At 45.0% G+C, this 21,307-nt stretch overlaps 1 protein-coding gene across 2 annotated transcripts; it reads right to left on the bottom strand.

Moving 5' to 3' along the window:
- Positions 1 to 576: 576 nt before the first annotated feature.
- Positions 577 to 20,448, bottom strand: LOC144178702 (glyoxylate/hydroxypyruvate reductase A-like). Of its 2 annotated transcripts, none has more exons than XM_077706722.1 (11): positions 20,183 to 20,448; positions 15,648 to 15,794; positions 13,303 to 13,340; positions 12,397 to 12,527; positions 10,076 to 10,158; positions 7,389 to 7,482; positions 6,135 to 6,252; positions 3,769 to 3,836; positions 2,124 to 2,247; positions 1,714 to 1,758; positions 577 to 809 (listed from the first exon to the last, which is right to left on the bottom strand). In XM_077706722.1, exons 1-11 carry the CDS (start codon positions 20,346 to 20,348, stop codon positions 723 to 725), a joined length of 1,101 nt encoding a protein of 366 aa, XP_077562848.1. In that variant the 5' UTR covers positions 20,349 to 20,448; the 3' UTR covers positions 577 to 722. The 2 variants fall into 2 exon arrangements, with proteins under 2 accessions (XP_077562848.1, XP_077562849.1); XM_077706723.1 differs by having other exon boundaries at positions 579 to 809; positions 2,124 to 2,208; positions 20,183 to 20,435.
- Positions 20,449 to 21,307: the final 859 nt, after the last annotated feature.

Genomic DNA, 21,307 nt, shown 5'->3' with positions numbered 1-21,307 from the left:
GCCGCTCTCCAAGCAGCAAGCCAGGGATTCGACTACTGCTTAGCACATTTTTAGAGAAGACACTAACCTGAGCTCTAGCAAACAATACAAACGAAACTAGGTACCTGAAACAAGCTTTGTTTCGCTTATAATTTTGGCGAACTGCTTCCCCTTGGGGCACAAGTGCAGTCAGAAGGTGCCTGCGGGTGAACGCGAGAGTATCCCATACCTACTTACTGCCATTGTAAATACAAACAACAGTTAGCAGCATAAGTCAGATAGTCAGGCTCCCCCACCAACCCTACTTGTTTAGTTCCTGTGGACATCGTTCCCTTTCCCAAGATGAAGATACTGCTAAAAAGATTGTCCTTCTGACACCACTTCAAAGATCCAAAAAGAATGGTATAAGGTGCTTGACGTGCTTCGAGGACACATTCCAGCAGCGGTTCAAATGCTGGGAGTAGTGGTTGTAAGTGTAGGTAAATACAACACTTCCATGTAAACACAGCTAGTTTCAAAACTGTTTTATACCACGTCGCAATTAGTAGTTGCTATATAGTACAGTGAACAAGAGACCTGAAACACACAAGCCAAGTTTCTTTTTGTTCTTTGAAAATAGGAATCTTTATTGGTAAATACATAAATGCACGCAGGTAATACTTGCGGTACAATCTATAAAAAACTTTTCTTCTTACAGTAAATTGTGACTACTCTAGAGTAAGACAGCTTTTACAAGTGCAGGTTCAATAACCAGATGCGAATGAGAATTTGTGCAGGAGGGGCTTCCCCTCCAGGTAGTTGTCATAGTTTTTTAAAAAGCCCTTTGTCACCTGCAATGCAAGAAAAACAGAGCTGAAAAAAAGCGCAGGTTCTATCTCACAATGATCGCATGACTTGGCAGGGCCCTGTACAGACCAGCCCAGTTCCAAGCACGTGTGCAACAGGTCATCGGAGTATACAAAAACGATCATTCCCCACACAATTTTTCACGCCGTGAGGCTGATACGTCACTCTACGGCAACTTGTGGGCTTGCACGTCAACGCAACACCCAATCCAACAAGCCAGTCACACAACAGACAACAAGGACAATGTGACGGTTTTCATCTGAGTTCCGAAAAGGTTCAGATAGTTGCCAAGGATGGCCGGACAGCTGTTGCCGTGATTGAATTACTGCAACTGGTTGCTAGAGTTCTGCACAGAGTTTGCTTTTCTGCTCGCTTTGATGGTTGCACCCTTTTACTCCCCTAGGCAACTGTTTGCTTAAGCTAATCCCCACCACCCCTACCTCAAAAACAAAAGAAATGCGAGGTTTGTGCCAAGTGAAGTCCAAATCCAAAAGCTCCATCCTGCTATAAATTTTGTTCAAAGACAAACTTCAAATATGCAGAACTCAATCTAAACGTTACATACAAGCCATGTCTTTGACTTTGCCCTCGCATTTTCCTTTTTCTTCGGTAAAACATGCAGACAAATAAACTAAGCATGCAGCCTTGAAGAAAATTGTACTGTTGCTTCCTCATTGAGAGTGCCGGCCGACTTTGAAAAGAATCGTTTTTGAGAGTAATGAGTGCCGCCAAGGGGGCTAGACATAAACGTTAGTAAAACAAAATGGACAGAGCATGTGAAATCAGGATGAATGCACTAGCTTTGGGTTACAAACAGCAAATGACGTACATTTGGCATGCAGGGCTTCAAAGATCTTTCACAATAAGTACAAGCGAGAAAGCACCCACCTCATGAGGCCTTGAAGGGCCAGACATGTGAGGGGTGATAATGACCTGAAAAAAACATACACACATAAGGTCAGTCAATGGCCTGGCCAGTGGTAAATAAAAGGAAGCGAAGAGGGGGGGGGGGGGGGGGGGGGGGTAATGAAACGCCCAGGCAATGTGCCTTTTGAATTAGCAGTGCCGACGTTTTAGTGTGAGTGAAACTGCCCCCTGCTCCTTCCTTCTCCAATCTGGCCATGCCTTCACAAATAAAAAAACCCTTTAGCTTATACATTGCCGGTAAAAATGCAGCAGTTTGCACATTTGATGTCAGATATCTTACAATAGCCAGCATGAAGAAAAAAAAACATCCTTGCTTCACCTTGACACACACAAGCAAGCGGTGGCAGTTTTCAAATGGCGAGCAAACTTACATTTGGGGTTGTCCAAAGCAGGCTTGATTGCGGTAGTGGCTCGACTTCAAAGACGTCCAGAATGGCCCCAGAGATCCACTTTTGGCTTAAGAAACAACAACAAAAAAGCATCTTGATGAGATGGCTGCACATAAACAACATAAAATATTCTTAAAATTCTGAATAAATTTCTCGGGGGTATTTTGAAAGCATGCAAGAAAAGTCTGCACTGCACACGGCATCTCACAGAAAAAAAAAAAAAAAAAAAAAAAAAAAAAACGCCAATCTAACTTTTGACGACTTCCAGCCTGCAATTCATTATTTCTTTAGCTGGGGACAAGTTTTTAAATACAGCTTTTTATCTCGCATACAGACACAAGAATGTTGCCGCGCTACTGTATGTCATGGTTGCCAGCATTATTTTTGGGAGGACACATACGGCTCATAGTTCCAAAAATTTCGATTTAAAAGTTCTAGGGCGTTATCAGCAAAACCATTTCGCGCTAAGGTATTTTAAGGGGTGCTCTTTCATTTATGATAGAGAGCATATACGACAAAAAATGGTGGCAGAGTTCCCAAAGCGACCTAGCCTAGATCGCAACGCTAACTTTGCTGGACTGGCAACCGACTGGCATCATGGCAGAAAACGGCCAGGAAAACACAGCCACAGAAATTGTGCACAGCACAGATTACTGCCCTCAACAAATGCTGCTGCCCACTGCTCATTCACTGGGCAAGACCAACTGGCCCATGGGTAAATTGGAGCATAGCAAATGAATTCAGCATGATGATCAAGTTTTTAGATGCAGAGCATCTCATTCACTCGCCTTGTCTCTCCGGCGTCGGCGTTGTCCGCCCCTCCCCCATCCTCCTCGCCGCGCCAGCTGCGCTCTCTGCCGCTCACCCCCTCTCCTCTCCGATAGCGAACACTCTCTCGTGAGGGGCATTGGATCAGATTCGATTGGATTGGCTTAGATTTGATTGGATTGGCTTGGATGGGATTTGGATTGGATTGGATTAAAGTGGATTGTGTTGGATTGTGTTGCGTCATAGCCGCGGCAGACGCGCTGGGGCCGGCGCATGTGCAGTACTCTCTCTTCCGCGGTTTCCTCTCCTTCGGGCGCGCTGCGCATATAACCGGTGTGCCGTTCTCCGGCGAAGCAACATCCACGCTTGGCTCAAACACCTAGAGTCCACGCCGCTTTACAAGTAGTACGCCAACGTCACCATCGACTGGGACCGGCTTACGCAGTCCCCTCAACGTTATGCGCGCTATAAAACGCAGTCCCTTCGCCGCTCCTCCTATGCGTCGCATCTACACAGGGGTTCCCGCGAGGGGAGGTGGGAGTTTTTTATGAGTGAGCTTGACTGTATAAATGCTGCAGGGTGGCACAAATTCTAAAGTACTAGTCGTTAGAGGAACTTATGTTTCTCCGCGTAGATAACCAAGTAAAATCTTCCACACAACTGTGCGATATGGCTGCAACAACCTGGCTTACGGCTACATAACTTCTTTTGCTCTATAGGCCTGCAAGCCATATTACAAACAGCTAAGCACAGTGCAGGCATATTGTGAGTGAATGTCCGTAAAAACACGAATTCCACATGAACCCAAGGGGTCTCTAAGCTACGCATGCTAAGGCACGTAAAAAAAAAAAACCCTTACTCTAGTGCATGGAGCAGGGAACTTTCAGAGATGATACTTCCACGTCCAACGTTGATGAACACAGGGCTCTGAAAACAAGAAACGAATCATGAACAAGCATAAATTAAAGTTTAACAATAATAGAAAATTGTTGACAGTTGTACCATGAAAGGAACTGAAAGTGTCTCGCAGAAATATGGCAAGGTTAAGGCAGAGCCCTTGGAACACTCCTCCACCAGCAAGCTATCAGACTGTGCATGACTTTTCTGCTAACCAGTAGCTAGTCCACACATTCAAATTGACGTGCTCCTTCTGGAGGCATCACCTTTTCTGCTTTTACAGCCAGATGGAGCCCAACCAGCTTTAGAAGAAAGGGCACCCAACAGCAGCTCAAAATATTGACACCCTTGTACAAAATCAGGCTTCTCCCGACTCTGCAACCACTGCTCGACTCTGAGTCCACTGCTTACCGTCTTGAGCAAGCAGTCAAACCCACTCAAAACGGCCACATTCATGACATACACTTGCTTATCTTAAGCATGACCACTTAATGAACTCCACTTGATATAGAACTCCACTTAAACAAAAATCCACTTAATTCTTTCGTTTCCGCAGAAAATTGACCAATTTTGAGGGGTCTAAAAGAAGATTTTTTCTGTGCTATACATATTGGTTAGGCACACATTGCAGTGACATAGAATGCAGATGATTTCGTGTGCTTTCCAATGACTGTAGTTTTAATAATGCTTTCATAAATAATGATTGCGAAAAAAATTATCGAATTCGAAATTTCTGTCTAGGCGTCGAAGAAAATAAAAAAAGTAGGTAAGTTGTGCATAATAAACCACCAGTAGTAGAAAAAATTTAGAATATACGTTTTGTAGGTAAACAATTCAAAAACCCGCCCTAGAAAAAAAATTGAGTCGCGCGTATAATTTGTCAGATATAAAAGAAAATGTTAGCCCGGATGGTGCCCGTGCGTTGTGGTGAAGCCCAACCACTATTTCAAATTTTGCTATTTTGGATGGTACTCTAGAAGAAATCTGGTGGTTTGACATTATTAAAGGCCCCAGTTAGCTTCCACATGATGTAAAAACCCCTTGTCAATGATTATGACCAGCACAATTATGACCAGCACAATTATGAAGGCAAGCAAGCGATGCGGAAAAATGCACTTGGAGTTGAAAACCAAATCTTTGGTGATTGCCTGTTGACGTTCTGATGATCACTTATCAGTCAGAACTTTCATTTGAGGTTTATTATCATGTTCTGATTCACTATGGTAGCCCTTCTTGCAGAAATAAGGTATGATGCACTAGAATTGTGCCCAGCAAGCTTTCACCAAGCCGCTGTCGTGCTATTAAGCGAGTTCAGCACTACGAGAATACTACATTGCAGCGCCACCTAGCAATTTCAAAAAGAAACAAATACAAGGCTGTTGGGGACTTTGTCAGAATAGACAGTTTTACTAAGAAGCAACACTAGACCTCTGGAAATACCCTCGTATGAAACTGAAACTGGCTGGTGAACAGCTGGCGGTGTTCCAGGCCAATTGGAAGCGTTCTCCTCGTCTGAACTGATACCCGAAGACTTGGTGTTACCATTTGACTTTCAGCAGAAACGGATATCACAGAAGTAAGGCAAGGATAAAGTAGAAGCACAAGCGGCATGCTTGTTTCGAGGAACAGTACCGCGCAACGGAGGCGCCATAGCAATGAGCTTGTAGTTGTGTAACTGCGTAGTAGCGCCAAATATTAATTTTGCAACGCAAAAACGAAACCGAAACTGCTGGAAACTGGCTGAAAATGCCAGGCACATTTGCTAGACATGCAAGGACCATAACAAATAAGCTTTGGCAGAATAAAGCTGCCCTTTCTCTGAACCAAAGGTCACTAGTGAATAGTTGGTGTCATTTTCAAGTAATTATCAGCTTTCAACACTGTCAGATTACAAAAATGACAACATTATTTGGTACTTGACTTGCCAGGAGCCTTTTGACAAAAAATATGGCAATGCAGCCTAACCAGGATCTGCATCCTTTTTTGTCAAGTGCAGCGCCCCAGCCCCTTCCTTAAAAACACAAGCACCTCAGTTTGCATAAAATGCCGTCGAAAATCTCAATGTTGCCGGAGCGGGAAAATTTAAGCTGATTCTAAAAGTGCAATGCCTAGACTAACCACTGGCTGCATTAGGTGTACGAGAAACGACTACAACATGTAGAAATAGGCAATATAAATCATCGATCACCGGTGATTGATTTGAATAGGCGTGTTAAGGAAAGAGTTAATTAGAAATCCATTTAAACTGTAACGAACTCAGCTACAGCAAACACATGTTACGCAACAAGCAGTTGGACTGTACTGTTACGAAGAACAAATCCTGCTTACATTCTTGCACTGCTTCAGGACGTTCCCATTGAGCAGACCCACAGTGTCTGGCGTGCTGGGAAGAGCGTTGACCAAGTAGTGGCAGTCTTCAAGTAACGATGGTAGGTCGCCAATGATGCTGAAAGAATACCGCAGGAGTAGACAAAGTTTAACGAAACACTGGTGAACGTTTTACCACGTGAACACGTATTCGGCATCGTTAAAACGGCATATCCCTACAGGCAGCGAAGTGTGCTACACAACGCATGCAAATTCTGATTCTTGCATATTAAGACAGCACTAGTCAGTGAGTATGGCCAACTGCTTGTGTACTCCTCACATAGAGGACACGGAAAAAAATGTGACAAGCTACGTAGCTGGTTTAAAGGGACCCTGCAGCACTTACCACTGCCTACTCGGAACGTATTTTGGGGTAAAGTCTATTGTCCCAGCAATCTCCTCCCGCAAGAATTATGAAAAGCCATCCGCTATCACCGAAATTACACGCGATGAGAAATCACGCATAACTGTTCCCACTCAACTTGACCGAGGACAACACGACAAAAGCTGCGCGCACTCTTCCGGAGAGGGGGGCGGCTCACAGCGTTCTTTTCAGCAGCCTTCGATATATCACAGGCCGCGGAGTATTCCCCTTTTCTCCACAACGTGGAGGGGTCTATTTCCGGTCTGGTGCCACAAAAAAGCAGGCATTGCGGCCTGCTCGCAAGCACGCGCTCAGGCTGGTAGGGCATTTTTGAAGCAATAGTAAATGTTTGTTGTCGAGTGGACGTGTTGAAAGGGGAGTATTGAGTTCATCACTCAAACTCCTCATGCACGCAAAACACAAAAGAAATGGCAAAACTGTGCGTACAGGTTCAGGCATAGAAGAGGTTGGTACACAGCGTCGATGATGGTGGATCGTCACAGGAAATGCGAGAAATAAGCTTCCAAGTTGACCGGCAACAGCCAATAGGACAGCCAATAGGGCAGCCTCAATGACGTCGTTTAGGCCATGCCAGGGGTGCATAATGAGGAAAATTGAAGAGAGCACGGTTGGCTTTTCCGCATCTTTCACAGTGATTTGCGCACTCACCGCTCCCTGCGCACGTGTAATATTTGGCTCAGGTATTCCTGGCAATGTAATCTAGACGTGGCGCAGGTTTACTTGCACTGCTCAAAGAGTGTTGCAGGGTCCCTTTAATGATTGAGGTTGTCACCACGATGTCACTCGTTCTTTCAGCTTCCCAGTAGCTTGCTGTAAGCATACACACTCACTCTTGAAAAGCCGAGCGCTGCACTTCCTCCTGGCTCCTCGACCTCCGAGCGAAGGCGCTGACATGAGCTCCAAATTTGGACAGAGAACGTGCAACTGCACACAAACATTTTGCACCAAATTAAGGGGACAGTAAAGGTTCCCCTCCCTGTCTTAACTGAGAGAACCACACCTTTCGCAGCCCTTTCGGCTTTCATTTGACAACGAAGAATGCTCTCTTAGTTTAGAGATGAAAAATTAGAGCTCGTATTTCCCCCCTTTAACTTTTTTTTTTCTCAGTTTAAATGAACATACCGCAAAGCAAGCAAATAGAGCTGATTGAGTGACAACAGAGTTTTGCGCGACCCAAGCCTGTCCACATATGCACACATGCACGCACACGTGCACATTGGCAGTAAGAAGAGATGGAAGCTCCAGCAGCCAAGCCGTCTGCATTTGGCTATGTCTGAAAACCAAATTCGGTGCATTTACAAAAGCTGTGCTCAGCTATTTTTTGGCATCTATTTCGCATTCGCATGCACTTACCAGTTTTCCAAAAAACACTTAAACAAACTCCACCAATCCAATTTCAAGAACCACTATAATTGTGACCTTGCAAATCGTAGTGCAGAAAAATGAATAGGGCAGTTACTATACTTTATTTTTACATTTTCAGCAATTTGCTGCGTTACTAAACAACTGCTGCAGCAGCAAATGGTATGTATATTTCTTATTCTCAGCGCTGGAACTTGCCAGTACAGGCCAATTTGTTTACTCAGGTTAGAGCCCACAGAACAATCATAAGTATAATAGTATGCACTTTGCAAGTGTTCCCACTCTTCTTTTAAATCAGTTCAGAAAGAAACAAGTTTCTTTCAAATGGAAATCATGCCTGCACAACTAAACCAAGGCGCGTGAATGAGATGTCTTACATTCCAGCTTCCAGAAAAGCAGTTCAGTTCTGACCAAATAATCACATTTGTTCTTATTGAGCGTACAACACAGTGGACATAAAGCGCACAAGACATAGCTAAGTCAGGCAGGGCATGAAAAAGAAAGATTAAGTTAAGGTAGCCACGACTTGCCCAATGCACAAAAGACAGAGGCTGCAAGGTGCGCTAGCCCAACTTTTCTCCTCTTCATTCCGTCAACCTACGAGGAACGCGTTGTGGTCATGACTGGCTTAGAGGAGGAGGATTGAGTTTTTGATGCAACGCCAGCTGAACGGCTGAACGCTCGTGCTGCCGATTTCACCTGTTACTGCCACCTAGCAGCAAGCAAAAACAGGGGAGGGGCCATAAATTCTTTAGCTTTCAAACGGCAGCCGCTAGTACGACTTCACGGGACGCAGGTGGCAAGCTGGGCCAAAAGGGTTCATCCCCATGGCAATCACCAAATGCTTTCAAACACACACCGAGGGGCTTGAGTGGCAACATGAAGAGCATCCATCGTCGCGCCCTGCAATTCACGAATGCATTTCTTTTGCTGACGCTGAAGGGCCCCTCTGGCCCCCTGGCCCTTTGCATTAAACACGGGGAAGGAAGGGGGGAGGTACTGGGTTCGGAAAGGATTATCATATTCACTGGAACCTTACTACTTGCAGTGATGTCCTTGCAGCTTTAGCAAAGCTGTGCGAAAAAAAGTAAATGTATGGACGTTCCGACTCCAAGCAGCAGCTTCAGACCAGAATGTTCTGCAGGAGAAAACATTTGACACGGTTTTTGTGTGGCTCAGCCCCTGCCCTAGGCGATTGATTGATTTGATTGATTGTGGGGTTTAACGCGCCGACGCAACGCAGGCGATGAGGCACGCCGTAGTGGAGGGCTCCGGATTAATTTCGACCACCTGGGGATCTTTAACGTGCGCCGAAATCTCGTACACACGGGCGTTTTTGCTTTTCGCCTCCATCAGAAAAGCGGCCGCCGCGGCCGGGAATCGAACCCGCGACCTCCTGCCCTAGGCGAGAGGGGTCGTTAACAAAGAACCCCGGCATGGCTACTCCGTGGATGGACAAGGTAGGTCTCGAATAGTGCAAACTTCGCTTTTTCAGGAAAAATGTCCGGGATAGAATTTGCAGGGTAAAGGTGTCCAAGAGTGGCTGGCTTAGACCTTTGTTTGTGGTGCATAACCTGTGTTCCCGTGGAGTGAACCCCGACAGAAGCGCCCCCACCCCTAAGCTCTTTTTTTGACAATAAGGTTACAGTTAACACTGCAAGACGTTTATGATTGTAATTTTCAGCAAAAAAATTAAGCAAGCACGAATGGTTGTGTGTGGCTGAAGAAGTGCGAGTGGAGAGGGGGGAGGAGCTGGTGCGGTATGGAAGAGGGCGGTGGGAGGTAAGTTCCCCCTTTGCAACCCCCTGCCGAAGCACGTGCACCCCGCCTAGAGCTCAACCTTTCCCTGCGTTAAAGAAAAGGCTGAAAAGAGAGAGAGACCGAGTGAAATATGTGCCCTTGTGATACACAGTACCTCCATTGACGCTAATTGCCTTAAACATTCTTGCAGAAGGCGCTTTCAATCTAATTGTGCTGTGCAGAACTCTGTGTTCTCCGCAGAATCAGTGCAGAGTGCTCTAGGATTCCTTCGACCCCAATCTCCCCTATATCAATAAAAAAGCCACCAACAAGAAAAGGGCAGCAACGTCGCAGTTGCACTATTTGTCATGCTAAAAAAACTTTTTGCACGTTCGCAGCCCGTGTTGTAACTCACTTTCTTCACCAATGACGCCAGCACCAAGGACGCCAATTCGCATGTCGGAGAGGGTTCTGAAGTTGAGCGATATCACACTGTCCCTAAGGGGAGAACAAGAAATATATTATCAGCTAGATAAGAAAAACATGATGCAATAAAAAGCAGCACCAAGAGGGGTTTCAGAAAACTTTGGCATTGTTTGGCGCGCGTGCGCGCGCACGCACGCACGCGCGCACGCACGCACGCACGCACGCACACACACACACACACACACCAAAGGCAAAGAGTTTATTTGCTTGATTGATTGTTGTAGGGTTTAACCACTGACGCAACGGAGGCGATGAAGCGCGCCGTAGTGGAGGGCTCCGGATTAATTTTGACCCCCTGGGGATCTTTAACGTGCGTTAAAATCTCGTACACACGGGCGTTTTTGCTTTTCGCCTCTATCAGAAAAGCGGCCGCTGCGGCCGGGAATTGAACCACCGTCCTCGTGCGCAGCAGTGCAACGCCTTAGCCACTGAGCCACCGCAGTGTGCAGACAGAGTTTCACTAAACCAGTAAAACTATTGATCGCAGTATTTCGTGTTTCATGTTACTATTTATGCCTTTTTGAAGTTTTGTTAAGGGAGTGCCCAATGTACAGAGTGAAAAGAATGCAGATTAATCCTGGTATTAGTATTCAGTAATGAACAGCACTAACTCTAGGCAAATAAGAGTAAAATAAAAAAGAAAAACAGTAAAGATAGAAGACCAACAGACATATCGACAAAGACCACATGATTAAATTGCTCTTTTAATCGAACAGATTTAGGAGAAATCCCCAAGGTGGAGTAAGCAATTTTTCTTCAACTGCGAAGTTTCTGAGAAAGCTGTATAGCTCTCCTTTGTAACCGTATGGCTGCATTTAGGTGGATGTCAAACGTTCCTTCGCACAAATTGCAATTTTCTGTAGCACTTGGAAAAGCCTTGAATGTCGACTACTAATGTACTGAATACCATGATGTAATCACAGTGCATTGAGGCCAGGCAAGCTTACAACCTGCACACACAAAAAAACCTTTTGCCTATGAGGGCATAAGGATAGCTTTGCTGGATGCTAACACTCTCTTGTCATTGATTTTTGACACTACAATTGGAAGTCACCTTTATAACTACTGCAGGCCACATTCACCCCTCCAACAACAGAAAGCATTGTGGTGCATTCAAGTGCAACTCAAAGCAAGTAAAATAAAACTGAGCATCTTTTTTTTTCGTTAGCAGGCAGCTACCGTGAACCTCCACTAAATTCTGAACTTATTTGCAAAAGGTGCTTGCCACCAAAGTTTGCAAGCTCTTTAGAGGACACAGACGACAACAAGCCAAGCTCTTCGGTGGCTTGTAAAGAGTTCATTAGAAGACGAAAATTAAAAAAAAAATAGACCAGGAGCTTTACACACAATTTTTAGTAAATGATGCAACTTCAAAATTCCGGCAGTCCCCTCTTTTGAAGAAAACAGTAGTAATTATTGTGAATATGACAACAGGTGATTACCATACCAGCAGACCTACTCTCCACTCCTCAATACCATGAGGAGCTATGACATGCCATTGCATTTCATGACAGGTGTCATGACTTCTATCCTTATTTTGTTGAACAATGTATCCCAGTCCCTAATGAGCATAGAGCTTGCAGTCTTTCATGAACAGGATGATTGCATTTGGAGCCAAATAAGGCCCATAATCCTGATCCCACTCATCCTTCTGCTCCTCCCTAGAGAAAATGGTAGCTGGTTCCACCTGATTTATGGTTCCATTCCCAACTGGGGGTTTAACCATGAACCACCTGGAGCCAGCTACATTTTCTTTTGGGCTTATATTAGTGAAGAGCACTTGTCCCTGGTTATTGAGGAGTCTCGATGATCACGACGCATCGTGACATACATACGGGCAAATTTTCCCTGTCAAGGCAGGCACGTGCCGAACTATTCCATACTATGTAAAAGACTAAACTAAATCAAATGCAAAACATAAACCTAATCCAAACATCAGATTTACAGCTCAACTGACAAGCAGTGTGGGGCTGTGGTGTGGGTCATGGTAGAAGGCTCCAGATTAACTTTGGTCACCGTAGCAACGTGGAGTAAAATACCGTCTCTGTACTTCTCCAAGAGAAATGCAATCCAACAGCTATAAACAAGCACCTCACTTCGTGCTCAGTAACAGCGTGCTTTCGACTACATAGGCAATATGAGTATACAAACAGTGCATGTGACGGGATAAATAGGGAGGACAACAACAAGCAGCCCTACACAGCTACCAACTAGAAGGGCAAATCTGTCCCCACGATTCCCATCACCTACCACTCTTTGGCCTCCTGGAGCTTGAAGTACCTGTAGAGGCCACGCTCAAAGTTTATGATGCCCGCGACGACATACTCGGCCATGAGCTCGCCAAAGCAGCCAGCGCGGACAACCGAGTATTGTGGGAAGGGCTGGAAAATGAAGGATAGAGGGGGGGACAGGTGCCCTGAGTGCACGATAGCCATGACTGATTTGTGTCATTGCGACTGTAATCACCAGGATAAAATGAATATTCAAAATGTGGTAATAATGAGGAAGACAACGCCATGGCATTCTATTTTGAACTGTATATAAACAAGTGTTGTGTTTGTAACCCCACTGACCACCCTGCAAGCTATCGCAAGCAGCAGTTGCGTGCACAGGCTCGCACCTTTCTTTGTTGAGGTAGAGACTTTTGACAACTTTAGATGCAAATGCAAAATATAAGTGCGCAGGAACCTCTTCTGGGCTTATGTTGTTCGGAAAAGCATGAACTTCAGCTCTTAAACATAATTAAATAGGTTCCCTTGCTGCAATTGGCAGAAATATTTCAGTTTTGGTTTCAATCTAAAGTTTTGCACAGTCATATAAATACAAATTTTTGCTATTGTGACACATGACCGTGAAAAGTAAAACATTTTAAATGCGCACCCACTGTTTTTTTTTTCTACTAAAAATAAAACTTCATGAATTGGCTATACACGCTCACCTTGAACCTGACAAAATTTATACATAACATTTTTATACAAAATTTATACATAACAAAGTTAAAGAAAATGAAAAAACAACAACAAATAACTAAATAAGTGAGGCAAGGAATCATTCAGACCCCAGTGGCCCATAAGAACATCGGGGCCAATTGAGTATAAATTCCATAATCATTGTTCACTTTTGCCTTTTGCAACAAACAACAAAGTTTCTACTCACCCGACTGTTGTTAATGCCGGGGAGGAGGTTCTCAACCCCTGTGCAAATAAACAGCATTCTTGAGACAGTATACTCACAAGGCACAGTTACCTGATCTGCCCGTCTCAACCATTATCAAGAAAGGATGCATTGGGTGTGCCAATCGGTCAGCACAATGTACTCTTGATTTCTGGCAATGGACAAATAGAGCAAAGCATTACCTTGATTGAAATTAAAATTTTCTCCTCGAACAGGTCTAGCAGTGCAGGCCCTCCTCTTGCTACTAATATTGGAAATGGCAGCAGTTTTTACCAACACAGCCCCCAGCAGTCTTGAAGAATACTTGCAGATGTAGTAATGAATGTCAATGATACGATTCAATTGTTGTATCCCCAATGATGCACTTCTCTTCAGTGTACCGCCCCCAATACACCACACAGAAGGGCACAAAAAAGGCAGGCTATCTGCTGCAAACGTACTGCAAAGTGAAGCAGCTTACACTACGCAAGTCAATAGGTGGTATTCCCAATACATCACAAGGGATGCAGACAACCGCAGAAAAACCACAAACGATTGACCCAGGAACACACAGCTCATCATTTGACTAACATATGACCCATACCCGATGAACCTCTGTAATTCAACCACCATTTAATTCAAGTTTTTGCCCCCACTTGATTCGAACAAATGTAGAGCCCCTTTGGGGCTCAGAAAAAGGCAACCCACTATCCTACCACATGCAAACTAGACTCTCCTTTTTGCATTTTACTTGATTCTTTGCACATCTAGAATCCTTCCGAGGCTTTTTTGGGAGGGGCAAAATGCCCCGAATGTTTCAACATTGGACGCTTTTGACCTTGTCCCCTTTTTAACATTCTGCACATTGGCTTCCCCAATACCACAGGAATGTTTTTTTGATCAGTACATGGTTGCGAGCATTCCTTTTGGTGGGAAACATATGGAAGGTAGGCCTAAAAATTTTGGTTTCAGAAGTTCTAGGGTGTTAGCGTCAAAACCGTTTCAGATTAAGGTGTTTTAAGATATGCCCTTTCATTTGGAATAAAGAAAATATACTCGACAAATATCAGTTCTCTGTCCCTTTAAGCACAGGATCAACCCTTCAATTCTTCAAGTCCATGATTTTTTGCTGAACTTGCGAATCTTCGAATAATTCTAAAAAACGAACGAAGTGAGTAGTCATTTTGTTTAAACAGTTTGAAAAAAAAAAATAGAGTTTACGGATTCAGATACGAAGGGACATGCCAATTATAAGGTGTGCTATAATTTAAAACCCAGTTAACTTAGAGGAAAACCTTAACCAGATAGAATGACAGCAATGAAATGGTACTTTCGTCTATGAAATCTGTCACAGCCACACACTTCTGACAGGCCAAAGAAACTGCTTATCGCAATTTCCCAACAATGACAGCAGTTTTCGACCTGTCACTTGCAGCTGTCATGAGCCGCATTCCCTGCTGCTGTTACTGTAACTGCTTCAGGCTTCAGTATGATTCTCTAACAAATTAAATGCTTCATACAAGCCAGGAGTAAAACCTGCAACCTAATGACGTGTAAAAAAAGCCTAATTGAGTGCTGAGCCACCATGACAAGTGTGCAACAAAAAACAATGAATGCAGTATACTTGAAAAATCGGTACTCAATTTCATTTCAGTAATAATAAAAGTTAGTAGTTACGTAAGGAAGAACATGCAACAGCTCTGCGATGCATAAGAAATAGAGACCATATTGAACAGAACAAATCATTTGCCGTGTTCCCAGAAACTAGGGTTGCTACCTTTCCCCCCCCACAAAAACCGGCACTTGGGGGAGGGGGGGGCGACGTGGTATATAGGTTGAATTTGTGTTAAAAAAAAGGTGTTTTTTTTTACATGCAATGCCATTTATTGAAGTGTTTTCCTAGAGAAAAATCAACACAAAGTTTGTACTGAAAGTGTGTAAGACTGGTTATTGCTCTGAATGTGCTGCACTAAAAAGTAACCGCCCTTGCTGACCGCGATGGCGGCATTTCGTTGCGTTGTTCCTCCTTTTGGTCCCCCTCCAACTCAAGGAGTGCGCTCACCCATGTTTTTTCTCCGCTCTCATGTCTTTGCGCAGCTTGTCGACACATATTTGTCGTCGCATTTGGTGAATTGACGCTTATAAAAGGCCAAAAAAGAAATAATTGCGGCATGATGGCCAAAAAAACGGCCAATGACGGCCGGTTTTAAGCACGGACCGGTAACTGGCCCGCTGTCTAAAAAAACGGTCAGGCCGGTCCAAAACCGGGCAGGTGGCAACCCTGATGCACACTAACAAAAAATGAGAGGAAAAAAACTAGTAAAATTTGTTGATATTTCCACACTTACCTGCTGATGTCAGCTGAACCAGCTTCATTTTGGGAAGCTCATAGAGCATGTCCTTTAGAATATGCGTGTCGGTAACCAGAACCTCAACATTTTGTAGCGTTTCTACAACCTCAGGCTTGAGCACGGGGCGGCCGTCCAGCACAGTGACTGCAATACCACGAGGAGCAAAGAGATAATTACTGTTCGAGCTAATTGCAGAGCAATTAGGCAGAAACTAGCCTGATAATTTAGTCCAGCAAACGCGACAAAATATGCCGACATACGAGGTGGTACCAAAAAGTATCGGGACAAGTTTTCCAACATGGAAACAGGGGGTAGCACCAGGCTCCACATGGTCACAGAAAGCACCGACCTTCATAGGTCAGTGAGTCAAAAGACATTGTGCATTGAAAGACATCCTCCTGGGTACAAGAGGTGCTGTGAAAGCATTGCTATTCTGACTGTGTGCGTTATCACATTGGCGATTTTTATTTGAGCTTCTGCATGAAACTGGGCAAGCCTGCTACAGAGACATTTAGCATGATTCAGCAGCTTTATGCAATGCCGCAATAAATCTGGCAAGGTGTTTTGAGTGGAAGAACATCACTGGAAGATGGTGTGGGATGTGGAAGGTTTTCAGCACAACTCACAAAAATTTCGAAACAACCTAGAAACTTGTGCAGGAGAATCAGCGGAGTACAAGCCCAACATTTCTGCCATTGTCGACATTTCACACACAACAGCCCAGGGATTCTTGTGATTTAAACATGCACCGTATTGCTGAAAAGCTCACCACTCTGCTGCTTATTAAGCAGCAGTAGGAACACCAAGCGAATGTCTGCCAAGAACTCGTGTCAGCATGCCCGTAATGGCCTGTCCTTCGGGTTGAGTATCATTACTCGTAGTGGTGATAAACATCTAATCCACAATGTTCAGAACAACAACAACAACAAAAACAAAGGTCCGCAGCATGCCCCTTTTCGACATTCACGGCCTTGTTCATCACGAATTTGTACCCCAGGTCACATCGTCAACAGCGAGTTCCACTGCCATTTTTTCGTGTGTCTGCGGGAGGCCATCCCACGAAAGAAACCACATCTATGACGCGACAAACTGGAGGCTAAATGATAAAATGTATCCTGTCACCGTGCTCTCCACACACATAATTGAGCGAGTGAAGTAACCTTATTTTCTTAAAACCTTGAGTCTTTCATTTCAAGGTCATGTTAATAAGGCCACTCATTTTCGGTGCAAACTGAATGTGGGCAAAAAACTTTTCTCCAAGACTAACCGCCCAAGTCACCCATGCCCAAACCAACGGGTGCACAGCTGAGGTAGGAGAGGGATGAGGACATATCGCTTGCAGCTGTCAGTAAGCCTGTTGGTCTATGCTAGTGGAAACACTACTGCCTGCCCTCGTGATAAAGCCAGATGAGAAGGAATGTCTAAGCCGTTGTTGCTAGAGTATGTGCTTTTGGATGGGAGGGATGCTCCCTAAGAGGGATGTCAAGTGCCTGAAGACGCGCGCTTCACGGGGGAACGGCTACAAATCAACCAAGTTTTGGGGCAATCCCCAAGGCGGAGTAAGTTTCTGTGAAGGAAAGTTTGACATCCACCTCAATGCAGCCGTACGGCTACCCACTGAAGCTTTCTCAGGAACTTTGCAAGTTGAAGAAAAATTCGTCCTGGTCCAGGACGAAACTTACTCCACCTTGGGGATTTCCCCTAAATCTGGTCGATTAACATCACTTTGTGTTGTTGATCAATTCGCTCTCGCACTACAAACGATTAGCCTCCTGGTTAGCTCAGTTGGTAGAGCGACTGCCCCAATTAATTAAGCGGTGGTCCCGGGTTCAAATTTTGGACCAGGGCAAATTTTTCTTCAACTGTGACGTTTCAGAGAAAGCTGTACAGCTTTTTTGTGTAGCCATAGAGCTGCATTGAGGTGGATGTCAAACTTTCCTTCGCAGAAACTTACTTTACCTTGGGGATTTCCCCTAAATCTGGCCGATTAACAGTTGTCCATCACTTCGCACTGTTGATCAATTCGCTCTTGCACTCAAATGACTAGCCTCCTGGTTAGCTCAGTTAATAGAGCGACTGCCCTGGTTAAGCGGTGGTCCTGGGTTCGAATACTGGACCAGGGCGAATTTTTCTTCAACTGCGAAGTTTATGAGAAAGCTGTACAGCTTTCCCGTGTAGCCATACGGCTTCCATAAGGTGGATGTCAAACTTTCCTTCGCTGCACGGAGGAATGTGTTTAAATCCTCACTGCCAACGCTCCAGCAGTGGCAAAAACACAGGGAGTGCTGCATTACTATGCAAGGGGTTCATTTTTAGGCTGTGTCTAGCATTCTGTCCACATGAAACGATAACAAGTGCTAAAGTTCCGTCAACATGGGACGAAGTGCTGCAGGTGACCTTTCGTCCAGATGGACCCCACATGGGAGCTTTGCACTACGCCCAGATGGATTTATAACAAGTGCTAAAGTGCCGTCCAGACGGAATGAAACGCCGATAGCTGGTATTCATTGAAAAGTTCAGCTATTAATTTCTTCGCTTGGCAACACCGGAAACAGCCACAGACATGGCGCAGCTTGTGCCACTGCACCCGCACACCGAAGAAAAAAAAATAACGGCGTGTGTCGTCTGCTCCGTTTCAACCCGATTCTCAACAGTGGGGTCAACAGAGATGTTATTAATCGTACTCACATTGGACTTGAGGCATTACTTTGCGTTCGAGGTAGAGTATGGAACGTCCAACACACATCATGTGCTTAGCACGGACAAGTACCGCCATCCTGCGGAGCCCGACGTAACCAGTAACGGTGCACTCACATGGTTGCCTTCATGCATGCCTCGCCAGTAAATGCAAGCTATAGGGCTGATTGAATGTTGTATCGACGATGCTTTTGGTGCACCCTATAAATCTTGAGTAGTGAGGAGTACATCAAATAAGTATAAATAGACCTTGGGTGAATGTGTACTGCAAGTGTGTATAATAGTGCTGCACGCAGAGTGTAAACTGCTGCGGTGTGTTAGCCTGTGGACTGGATGAAAATGTAACATTGACCCTCGCCTCATGCGACTTTTCTAGAAACACTGTACATATTTTTCTGCACTGTACATATAATTTTATATGTTGAAAGAGTGTTACTTTTTTATGTACATAGGGGATAAAAAAAAATCAGTCACATTAGTATCGCATACATATATGCATGATACAAATGTGACTGACTTTTTTTTTAATCTTTTGCTGCAAAGATACATTTTTTCAGGGAGATGTTTGAATTCCATGGAATAAAGACAAAAAAAGTGCCCTTTTTTTTGGTGCAGGGGTAACGATTCAGAATGCAGCAGTCTGGCCCTGCTTCGACCCCAAATAGAATGTCCCTTTTTGTTCTTTTTTTACGTTTCGCTAAGGTGGAATTGAAATGAAGCGTCCAGTACAGGTACTGCAAAGATAAGTTATGTAGCAAAGCACTGTGGTTCGTTGAATCCTGTGGCTCACATGGGCACTGTCTAGATCCAACCTGGACGCATTTTACTCGAAAAATCAATTATCAGTAGCCATGAACCCACACAACATTGCTCCCCCATTAAATGGAACAGGTTGATAAACATTGATAAGCATACCTTGCTGTTAACTATGTCTTCTAGTGGCTGTGCAGCCTGTCATCAGGAGCTATTAAATATTACTACTACTACTATGAATTCCCAAAAAAGATAATTTTATTATTCATTGCACTAAGTGTTGACATCCGAGCTTTGTTGTCTACTTATAATGCGTAAACGACGATTGTCAGCCAGAAAAAGCAGGCTGGAAGCCATCAACACAGCGAAAAATGAGAGCTCACACTTACGATCCAAGTGCTCCATTGCTCATGTGTGTTCCCCTTCTGCAACTTGAAGGTGCTTAAAACTAAATTTGCTTGATCAAGTCTTTTTTTTTTTTTCTTTACCGGTTGCTGTCATGTAGTCGCTAAGCACATAAATCATACTTGAGGACTCTGATCCCCACGGATGCTGATCACAGACAGCAGAAATACAAGATGAGAAATAAAGGGCTTTACACGTTTCGCTGGCACTTTGCAGGAAAACTTCTCACAGGTGCGGTACATGTGCTGGACGCTTCATTTCAAGTTAGTTTTAGCGAAACGCACACAAATAACGATAAGAAGGGACGCACTATCTGGGCTTGAACCAGGGACTGACGGAGACGTTAGCCCTGCCGGAACGCTGTCATTCGATGATTCCGTCTGGACAAAAGGTTACCCGCAGCAGCACTTCGTTCCGAGCTCCGACGGAACTTTCGCCTAGATGATACGCTAGACAGCCTTATTTTTACTGTAATAGTGTAGAAAGGCAGATGAATAAAGCACGCCTTTCGTTGTAAAGAGAGCTAGACTTAAAACTTCACACCACCTAGTACCGAAACAGAAAAAAATACAGGGCGACCGATGAGAGCAAACCTTAAGGTACTACAGACTACAGGACTAAAAGGGAACAGCATTTTCAGACACTACGTTTGTTCCCACAAGGAAAATGGTTCTTACACTTAGCGACGATCTCGACTATTTCGGCGCGGCCTTTTAGCGCTTTTCGTAGGTGGTCGGCGAGATCTGGAATCCTAGAAACGACGCAGATCTCCGGAAGTGTCATTTTGTAGCACTGAGCATGAGCAGTAAAAGAACGAACTGCAGAATAGCACCGGCCCAGCATATAGCCAGCTGTTCTAGCGTGATAGTACTACCAGTACCAGTACTACAGTGTACTAGAACAGGCAGAACGAGGCAGAACAGGGGAAGTGGGCAACGTTAGAAGTGGGTTCAGCGGCCGGCGCGCCGCTCCATGCGCGGGCGGTTTCGGATGTAGCGGCGGCGCTGCGGTAGCGTGAGTTGTAGGATGAAAAGTGTCCTTTTTAGAGAAATGCAATGCGGGGTCGTCGACGTCAGCGTCATTGTTTTGCTCCCGGGAGCAAGACGGGATATTAGTGGACGAAAGATTTGCAGCCGTCGTTGTTTAAGGTGCGAAAAAATGCTGTAGCGGTGTAGTAAATGTATCCATTATGATAACTACTGACGACGTCCTTGAAGCTGTGTCCCAGCTCCGTCCTTTCCAGAACCCTGGCCCTTATGGTATCCACCCTCTTGTACTTAAGACCACAGCTCCCTTCATGGCCCCAGCCCTTTGCCGGATGTTCCAGCGTATACTGGACTCTGGTGTTACCCCTCGTTTGTGGAAAATGGCCCATGTCACACCAGTACACAAAGGACCTGGCGCTCGCGCTGATCATTTGTCTTCATACCGCCCCATTGCATCCACCTCAGTCTTGTGCCGCGCGTTCGAGCGAATTCTCAACTCTAAAATTCGCCTGCACCTTGGCAGCAATAGCCTTCTGTCACCCTCACAGCATGGGTTCCGTCGTGGCCGCAGCTGTGAAACCGCCCTTGGTACTCTGGTTCACACCATCAGTGCGCACCTTGATGACCGCACACCCGTCGAGTTGGTCCAGCTCGATCTCTCTCGGGCCTTTGATCAGCTTCCCCATCCTGGGTTGTTAGCAAGTGCTGAGTCCAAAGGGCTGCGTGGGCCCTTGCTTCGCTGGCTCGGTTCTTTTCTCACTGGCCGTTCCCAGCGAGTTATCTACCGAGGCGCTTCCTCAACAGCTGTTCCTGTTC

The sequence above is a fragment of the Haemaphysalis longicornis genome, unplaced genomic scaffold, assembly GCF_048455015.1.
Source record: "Haemaphysalis longicornis isolate Haplotype H1 unplaced genomic scaffold, Haemaphysalis longicornis Haplotype H1 scaffold_4, whole genome shotgun sequence".
NCBI lineage: Eukaryota > Metazoa > Arthropoda > Arachnida > Ixodida > Ixodidae > Haemaphysalis > Haemaphysalis longicornis.
This window is presented reverse-complemented; position numbering and strand designations above follow the sequence as displayed.